Source organism: Electrophorus electricus, chromosome 1 (assembly GCF_013358815.1).
Source record: "Electrophorus electricus isolate fEleEle1 chromosome 1, fEleEle1.pri, whole genome shotgun sequence".
Taxonomy (NCBI): Eukaryota; Metazoa; Chordata; class Actinopteri; order Gymnotiformes; family Gymnotidae; genus Electrophorus; species Electrophorus electricus.
In genome coordinates, this window is record NC_049535.1 from 30086499 (window position 1) to 30096335 (window position 9837).

Below are 9837 nucleotides of genomic sequence, written 5' to 3' on the forward strand. Positions count from 1 at the left end.
TTCTCAGAAAAAGTGACAGAGTCAGAGATGCTCAGAAGCACACAAACTTTATTCAGAGATACATGAGTATATATAGGGAACAGAATCTTTCAATAAGTGGAAATATATAAATTTGAGTAAGTAGAAATATGTAAATAATATAGCAAGTGTAATATGTTCAGACATGGTAATACATGCTCAGACATTATGTGATCTAAGATGAGACATTCAGCTATCGCCAACTCCAGACCATATTTTACATGGCTTATCAACTATCTAAAAATAAACAAGAAGACAGCAAAACATGAGAGTAAAAAGACAAATGTAGCACTACTAATAAAGGATAGGTTATTTACAGAAAAGGGAGCCACATTGTAGGGAACTCTAACAACTGTTAATCATGTTATCTTGTTGTCTCAATTGACTGCCATTGTATTATCTAATAATGCCTTGAATTACTTTAATAATTACTTGCATAATAGATCTAAACTTGTACTTTCTGGGGGTTTTCTGTCTGAAAAGTTTGCTGTTACATCTGGAATGCAACAAGATTCCATTTGGGGGGCATTGTTGTTCCCCATATTTATAAATGACCTTTGTAAGAATTCAGTAAATACTAATATGTGTTTTTATGCAGATGATACAATCATCTATTGCTGTACCCTTTCATCAATGCAAGCTATCTTGGATTTACGGAGGGCATTACAGCACAGTCTTAGCTCTCTTAAACTGGTACTTAATGATCAAAAAACAAAACGGATGTTTTCTAAAAATGTAATGGATAAATCCTTGTTACTACAAATTTACACATTTTAGGGCAAAACAATAGAACTAGTTTCATATTACAAATATCTGAGATTTATGATGGATATCTTTTAAACTGCATGTTGAAAAATTAGCAAAGAGGTTGAGGCTAAAATTAGGGTTTTATTTTAGCAGTTCTTGTTTTAATCAACAAGTGAAAGAAATTAGTTGAATCTACCTTTTGGCCCGTTTTGAATCATGGTGATATTTTATATAGGCCACCTCAAAGACAATATTGCATCTATTAGATTCATAACATATACTAGATATTCTACTCATCAGCGTGAACTTTATGAAAGAACAGGTTGGGCACTGTTATCGAGTAGACAGATACACTAACATTTGTGTTCATGTCTGTATCAGTATAATTAATATTCAAGAGGATATACTCGATATTCAGAAAGTTTGTTCTAAATTTGGTATGATAGCATTCAGCTATAGCACGTCGTCAACATGGAATGAGTTACAGAAAGATTTGAAGTTGGAGAGCCTAATATGCTTATCTGATTTTAAGAGATGTTTGTACGCTTGCTCCCATTTTTAATAGTTTATTGTTGATTTCTGTAGTCCATTCTTTACCATTTTCCCGTTTATTTGTATGTGTTCAGCTGAGTGTGTCCTGCCTTCTTGGCCGGGACTCACTTGTAGAAGAAATGTATCTTTGTGAATTAAACCCTGGTTAAATAAAGGTTTAATGATCATCATCTAGTAAAAACAATGAGTTAAAGGACGTACTAGATCATTTCATTTAAAAAAAAAAGCATGCTCACAAAGCAACACAGAATTCTAGTTTTCTACTAGAGCCGGTCTGTTAAATGTTTTTTTTAAATGTATTTTAAAGTCCAATTATATCATGGATCATAACTGAATTGAAAGATGCTGCATTACAAATGGGAAAGGCCCCAACATGGGAGTGGTAACACTGCAGCAGCCTCCGTCACAAAGAAAGTGCTTCTTAGTACATTTCCATGGCTTTAACCCAACTACTGGACAAAAAGCACACTCCAAATATCTACTGGAAACACTCGAGCATACATACAATTGTGAAGCACACCTAGAAATCACAAACCACACAAATCCTTCACAATATTTAGCACTATTTGCAGAGCCATTGGAGAAGCTGGGCAATGCTCCAATTCTGAAGACAGCAACCCCAGTACCCTCACTATGTTTAGTCAACATACACTCAACTAAAAATAAAGCCATATAAAATCATTGAACCATATATTGTGATAGATCCAACCTATGCTATATTTGTTTTGGGATCTCTCTCACAACATGGATTATATTTTCTTACCTGACCATCAACAGAAGACTAAAGTATGAGATTGAATTAATGTTACAGTTCCAGTTTATTGAACAACCATCAGCAGAGAGGGATTCATCAGGTACCATCATCAGATACATTTTACAATGTACACATTTAAAGAATCATGATTAATTACCATCACATTAAAGAAAAATGATAAATAAACACAAACAAACAAACCAACCAACATGTATGTACAATCTGTACCAGCAGCCACTGTGTAACATCACTTCGAGATACCCCTGGATTAAGGCATCTCAGAAGCGAGATCTCACTTGGTAAACAATCCGGAAACCATTTTTCGGGAAGTTCAAAGTTTAACCTGATGACATACATAGGGCATATTGAAGTGTGGTGAAATGTAGTGAAGGCAAGATCAGGACCCTGGGGACTTGTGCTGAGTGACCGTCTCAGCCTCCTTGCTAGGGCAGAAAGAGTCTGCCATGCTCTTGGCGTATTCGACCAGCTCATACGAGTCCCGAATGTCAGACAAGCCGAACCAAAAGACGATCCAGCAACCGTTGACAAAGCTACCGTCACAGTGCTTGAAATACCTGAGGAATGGGAACAGGCAGGTAAGTGAGGGTGGCAGGGCAGATGGAAAAGGTTGATTTTCTAGTATCCAAAAGGTACAGGAATGAGATTGATTCTAGTGTATTTGTAGGGTTGGGGGAGATGGTGTGAGTCTGCATCAAGCTCTCATTTACTGATGTTTCTTAAGTGTATGATCTGTGAGTGAGCTCCAACTCACCATGGGTTAATGCGATTGGTTGAGCGAGACCTCCAGAAGAGTTTGCCCAGGTCCTGGCGGATGCATTCCCAGAGGATCTGTGCTGTGCCCTGGCCCTGTTTGCTACCGCTCACTACAAACTTATCTAGATACGGAGTGTCACTGCTCACTGGCTCAGTGGTGATGATGGCAGCAGCACTGTACCTGAGGAACAGGAAGCAGGTCACCAAGCAGAACACCCACTAAACACACTACAACTTGTGGCTACAATATGCACTACACTATGGTCCCTAACATGAGGACAGAAACAAGACCAGGCAAAGCTAATAAACTATTGCGGCTAGTCTTAAAAACTAACAATCTTGAGAGCTTAAGAACACATTATGCACAGCACAGTCCAAGAGTAAATGAACTATGGCCATTTTTGTTGTTCATGTATTGCAGCATATTCGATTTGAGAGGAAACAGTGACTATGGTTGAAGTGTAGAATGTTGGTTTTAATGAAACATTTTGTAAATGTACCCTCACCAGCCACTTTATTAAAAACACCTACATCCAGCATGCAGTTAGAGCCTAGAGCTTATCGTCAACCTCAGTTAGTGTCAGATGTCCAAATCTCATCAGTGGGTTTTTATTTGTTTGTTTATAAACCATAGGAGCACTGCTTGCTGGGTATTTTGGGTGGGGTACCCCTGCACTCAACCCAGCATTGATGACATGCATAAAAACCATAACACTGCTGTACCTGTACCAGCTCAACACCCACTACCATGTCAGTGATAATGATTGAGAACAGCCAATAAAACTCAGTAGACGTCCAGTAGTCAAAAACTAACCAGTGATCAGCAAGATACAGTACCTAATACAAGTCATATACATAATACATATAAAACAATGTACCTAATATAATGGCCAGTAAGTCTAGGTAAAAATAACTTTTTCTAATAAAAGTATCTAGTGTGTACACCAAGATTCTGATGTCTCATTATGATCAATAGGCCACAGACATTCCTCACATCACTGTAGCTTAATGATCATAGTACTGAACAATCGAACACTTAAGTGAGGCTGGTCTTACCCTTCAGACAGATAGATGGAATGCAGTCTGCCCTTAAGAGAGGTGATGTAGTCCTCCTTCAGTTTCTTCCCAAATGATTTGTTAATCAGAGCCAGGAGACGGTCTATGTCTATGTCCTCAAGGCTTTCATATCTGACAGAGGGTGGAGAGCTTTGCTTAGAAGCATGATCAGCGTCGGATCAGATCACTGAGTGCAAATACTAAGGTTCTCAAACACACACACACTTCTGGAACACCCAATTATTATAAAATGGGCAAAAAAAACATGTCAATCATACTGTTTTTTTCTTTTATACAGTATTATATAGTGTCATAATTGCCCATAGATAGGTCACCCATCCAAAGATTAGTTTAAAAAAAAGAAATGAAAATTCATAATAAATACAAAAACTAAACGTACTTGTGAATAGGATCTCCATTTTTGAACAGGGTGCCAGAACCTAAAAAAATTCAAATGATACAGCAACGTTATGTGACTGGAGTCATTTCAGCACATTAGTTTTAAACATGGAATATCTGGGACCTTATAAAACCAGAGAATTTTAAAAGCATCACTAGACACAAGTTGGATAATAATGAAAGGAGATCCTCGACAGGTCAGCAACTCCATATCAGCAACCATTTAAAATACTTCAGAAGTGGCTGGCACTGCACTTTCCTCCAAAAATAGTTACCTTGAGTTCAGCTACAGTATATCATATGGAAAGATATACAGTGTTTGCACGTGTTAAAGTCTAATGTTGAAGTCTAAGTTTAATAATAACAGAAAAAAGTACCATTTAATAAATAAAACTAAAATACTTAAAATAAGAGAATAAGAAATGTTATTTAATATACATTAAAAACCCACAAAAGGTATGTTGAATGCTAAAGGAAAAGTTGAGCTTTTAGCTGTGTTTGTGTGTGTGCGCATGTGTGTATATTTCTTTTTTGACAAACTGTTAATACAATGTGCATGACGAATCTACATAAGAAGGTAACAAGTTCTAAATCTCTGGAGCATATGCCAAAAGTCTGTGTTACTATGTTTCTTGTGCTTCACTCTAGAAACATTCAGAACAGATTGTTCAGGCAAAAAGATTTGGCTGACAATGACTAGGGGTAGTGATTCAAACAGCATAAAAACACACCATCTACATAACTGGAGCCAAAACTGAAGGTGTTTAAAGCATTAAATGTTTTTTTCCCACACTAACTCATAGCATGTTGAGCTGTGACATGGTTGGCCTTCAAGACGCAAGAAAGACTGCTTAGGTTAAACACACAAAACAAAGTTTCTCATGAAATTTCAAACCAAGAAACAAGGTGCTCACTAAATTACAAACAAGGAAATATGAAAAAATAAATGTATAAGAGCTAGAAATAATCTCCAGTTAGATCTGATTTAAGGTGCACATTCAGACATCTCGGTTTCAATCAAAGGCCATTCCCAGTCTACAGTACTGTACATGATTTCAGCTCATTCGTCCAACTAATTCCAAATAGTTGAGAACTCAAAGTTGAACTAAAAGTAAAAATGAAAAGGGTGTACTGTCTAAAGGGTGTGTGAGAGTGAATGCAAGTACGTGTGTGGGCGTTTGTGTCCATGTGAGTACAGGTGTGTCTACATTCTTCTCACCTTTGTGGCTGAAGAGTTCAGTCAGCAGCGTGTTGGCTGAGGTGACTACGGCGGAGCTCTCAGCTGGGAGCTGATTGAGGAGCCGAGTGATGGCGCCGACCTGGCTGCGCTCCAGCGTGTTGAGCCACTGCGCTGACATCAGAGCTGACAGGTCACCCGGCAGCAATACCGTACCCAGCACCTGATCAACACAATGATTCATTGCCCATGTTCATCTGTCTCTTTGGATGTCTTCGAGGGAAGACCAAAGAATCACCTCTTCAGTGGGTCACTGAGCACTTAAATATGTACTAAACATATTTTATGTCTACTTTCACACTTTAGCCAGGTTTTTAGTCTGACTTCTTGACCCATCTATAAATGTTTGTGATGGAGATTACAAAGCACTTTTGTAAGTCTAAAAGTCTAAATTCTAAATGTAAATTCTAGACAAAGATATATCGAATGCTAGAATAATGTAAATGATTTTGCTTACACTAGTGCCCAACTTGCAAAGCTGTATAAAAGGTTTATTCTCAGATAAGTAGTGCATGACAAATTAAGACCCAAAAGAGTACAGGTACCTACATTCAATTACCCATCATCTTTTCCTTTGATTTGGAGTGAATTAATAACAACTTAATAAATCAGTGAATAAACAAATAAATTCCACTGCTGAATATGAGGCGCACACCCACTTTTTGGTTCTGGTTGCGGAAGCCACCCCAGCTGTTGAGGAACATGACTTTGAGGGGCTGTAAGGCTTGTGAAATGGCTGCCGTGACCTTGTAGGAGTCGAGGAGTGTGGAGCAGCCAGCTGTGTCAAGGCCCACTGGACACAATAGCGGAATGGCACCACTGTTCAGACTCCACTTCATCAGGGTTGTGTCCACCATGATGGAGGGATCACCACTAACACAGGACATGGGAGAGTGACAATTACAATTAATCACCCTTGTAGCCTTTATAACTAAAGATAACCCATAATGCAGTAGGCTGAACATTAATCATTTTTTTGCTTTTTCCTTTCATGATTCAAATAACATCATCCTTCCATGTAATTTCACATAGCTGACATCATCTTCACTAAATACACTGTATAAGTGAAGATCCAGGCTTGAATGGACTGGGATCCCTGTCAAGTGGGCTGGCTCACCTGCAACCATGCTGAGGCTGCTGAAGTTGCAGTAGTGCCTCCGCACTGAAGAAAGGCATGACACTGGCCGAGTTGTGCTGCAGGGCTTCAGTGAGAGCTTGGCAGTACTTCACCATCAGTGTCCTACAGTCAGATGCATCACACGCGTCTGGAGGAAGCCCAATCACCACTACAGTCTTCATATCCATGCGCTGAAGAAAGGAGAGGCTGAACGCCAGGCTGTGCACCATCTCATGGCTCTTGAATACAGAGGCGTCAATCTGGATAGAAGGATACAAATGTTAGGTGAGCTTGAACATCCTTCCCTAGTCAAGTTTTAATTCACCTCTCTAAAGAACAAGTATTGGTTCAAACCCCCTGTTATGTGCAGCAACATGTAGGTGCTTGGGAGTTTTTAAGGCCACAGGTGCAGAGAATGAAGACATTGGCTGCCTGCCTGGAGACGGAGACTTCCCTTTGAATAACTGGTTCTGGGTCCCTGCACCCCCCAGTTTTAGGATGTGATTTTTTACTATAACTAACGTTAGGCTTTGGTTTACATTTAACGTAACCTTCTCTAGTTAGCTAAATGTCATGCCTCTGAACTGACAATGACACCGCTACCAAAAGAAAAAAAATCCTAGATAACCTTAACCCTAGCTAGCTAGCTAGCTTAGCCACCTAGCTAACTACTTACTCCGTTATATAGCTACAACGGCAAGGTTTACTTTACAATATTACGTTTATCTAACGTTAGCTCGCACTACGCTCATCAACTTCATTCATTGTAAATCAAGTTATCTATCTACCAATCTGCTTAACACGCTCCTATTTCATTTACCTCCAAAACTGCAAACGCAGGCGTCTGTGACAGGTTAGCACGCTGAAATTGCGTCAGCCAGTATCGTGCTTCCCGCGGATCCCCACCGACTTCACTGAGAAAAGCTTTAATATCTCGGTACATCAGGTTGCGATTCGACCATACACCGCGTTCAGCCGATGAAACAGCATTGGTCCGCTCTTCATGAATCCATACCGGGGTCTTGTTTCCCTGCCCGGCGAATTCAGCTGACATCAATCGGCGCTGAAGTTTAATGAATCTCTTTTGAGCGATATTCGGATGCCGACCGATGGGTGAAGACTTTGACAAAAACTGACGGGCCATTACAATGGCCCTACACCCGGGCGAACCACCGTTTACTTTTGCCATACTTAATTTCCTAATAACCTAAGCAACGTTCAAGTAAAATGGGCAAGAAACGACCCCGTCCTACGCTGGTTAGTAATCGCGGCTACTGACCGTGGCCACCAGATCCCGCGAAGGCGTGGCCACAACGCTTATGGGCCGTTACCATGGTAGACGAGAGTCGTCTTCGTCTTCTTTTTCCATAGATTATGAAGCAGTTGAATGGTGCATTGGTGCCTCTTACTGGTTCCAAGACGCGGGGCACAGTGCCTGGATCAAGGAACCACGTGAAGCACTTTGTCGTAGAGGTGCTATACAAATGAAAGTTAGTGCTGCTTCTTGTGAGCACTGTTTTCATCCTACCCTGTCCGCTCTGTTGAAACTCCGACCATCATTATAAAGCGGGCTAGCATGTGGATGTAAATTGAAATCATTGTGAAAGACCGTGAAATACACTGTGTTTAATTTGTGACATAAAACAGTTGAGCTCACACTGGTTGAGATGTAGACTTTTGGTCCATGTGGTAAATGTCACTTTGCAGTTGCACAGTACAAATGTAAGCAGTAGGTGGCAGAATGGTTCCACATAATCGGACAACCTGCGCTACCAACAATTAATCAATGCGCCAGCATGTTCTTCTACACTTATATTTATTTCTACTGATATAAGCCTGTAGCATCACTTAAGAGAGCCTGAGCCTATGAGCGAGAACTCAACTAAATCTTACCTGAAAGCAAGCAGCATGATTCAGTGCACTATAATAATGCGCTATGCAGTCTTACCAGTGTTTACACATGGTTTTATGCATTCATATGGACTGCAATGTGACAATGTGGAGGTACTGGAAATTAGTCTGCTGTCACTAAGTTAAATTATTTAAACTAACCTAAATGAATAAAATGGTAGGTGCAGCAGTATCAAATATGATTTTATTGTACAGCCTGCAGCAGTAGTTAGATTAGATATAATTAATTCATTATATCTTTTTAAGTAATTGTAGCTGTCAGGAGACAATAGAAATGTGTTTGCAGCAACTGTGAGTTTGGCGCTCACAATTGGTTGATGCTACTAAAATGGAGGAGGTCATTGTAGAGGAGTGAATGGAACTTGTTTTTTTTTTTTAGTAATCTGTAAATGCTGCTATCCTGTAAGTGGGGATTTTCTTTCCTTGTGGGAACACTCTGTATGGATTGTGTTTACATCTGCATGAGATCCAATCACAATGTGAACCGGGCGTCTTGTGGAGGTGGTCGGGCTGAGCCAGTCTGATTGCAATTGAAATATGTGCTGTATATGTAAAAAATGTTATTCATATCCATGCAGAAATTCCAAAACATCCTGAATTTACTTGAGGTTTATTTGTCCCGTGGGTCTTTTGTTATAGACCCCAAGAAAGGTGGTACAGTACAGACCAGCAAAATAGCTGTCCTTCTCCAGTTCCATGAGGCTCGCTGCTGACAAATACAAGCACAAACTGTTCTCACACTCGCCCACTCAGTGCTGAAAGAGTCCCCTGCAGTAAAACAGACATATCAAAATAGACATCAAGCATTGCAGAAATAAATAAGGTGAAATGAAAATACGTTGCTCATGTGCTAACCACACAGCACCATTTGAATGTGCAGCTCCCTAGCATTGATGCTTTTATAGCAGGGGAGCCCTACTCTGTTCATGGAGGACTGGAGGGATAAGCACATCCATCTACATGATACTACCACAACCTGTAGATGAATGTGCTCACATCATGCTTTCCTTCGAGTAAACCTTAATGCTTAACAATTAGTGAAACTTTCTAGGCCAAAGAACAAAATTTACTGCCGACCTTTTGATTGTGAGAAACCCCAAGAGACAGCACACACAAAGTCAAAATAAGCTCAGAAATGTGATCCGTTGTATTGTTTGGTGCTTCGTCCACACATTCAGAAGTGCCTCTTTGTACTAGAGGTTACAGCAGGCATGCCAGCAAGAATTCCAGGTAGCATTTCTTTTCACTGTCAAAACAACACACAAAACAGAG

The 9837-nt window shown here is 39.9% G+C and overlaps 1 protein-coding gene across 1 annotated transcript; it reads right to left on the reverse strand.

The window, feature by feature from the left end:
• Positions 1-2116: 2116 nt before the first annotated feature.
• Positions 2117-8067, reverse strand: nags (N-acetylglutamate synthase). Its single transcript, XM_026997822.2, has 8 exons — positions 7475-8067; positions 6655-6914; positions 6197-6410; positions 5520-5700; positions 4302-4341; positions 3902-4033; positions 2844-3026; positions 2117-2646 (listed from the first exon to the last, which is right to left on the reverse strand). Exons 1-8 carry the CDS (start codon positions 7841-7843, stop codon positions 2469-2471), a joined length of 1557 nt encoding a protein of 518 aa, XP_026853623.2. The 5' UTR covers positions 7844-8067; the 3' UTR covers positions 2117-2468.
• Between the last annotated feature and the right edge of the window lie 1770 nt (positions 8068-9837).

What these genes read in the sequence shown, in the direction of transcription:
- nags (XM_026997822.2), bottom strand. Translation starts at nt 7,843, where the DNA reads ATGGCAAAAGTAAACGGTGGTTCGCCCGGGTGTAGGGCCATTGTAATG. An exon ending in TGAACTCTTCAGCCACAAAG is followed by an intron (nt 4,342 to 5,519) that starts GTGAGAAGAATG and finishes GAATTTTTTTAG; the next exon opens with GTTCTGGCACCCTGTTCAAA. An exon ending in AATGGAGATCCTATTCACAA is followed by an intron (nt 4,034 to 4,301) that starts GTACGTTTAGTT and finishes ACCCTCTGTCAG; the next exon opens with ATATGAAAGCCTTGAGGACA.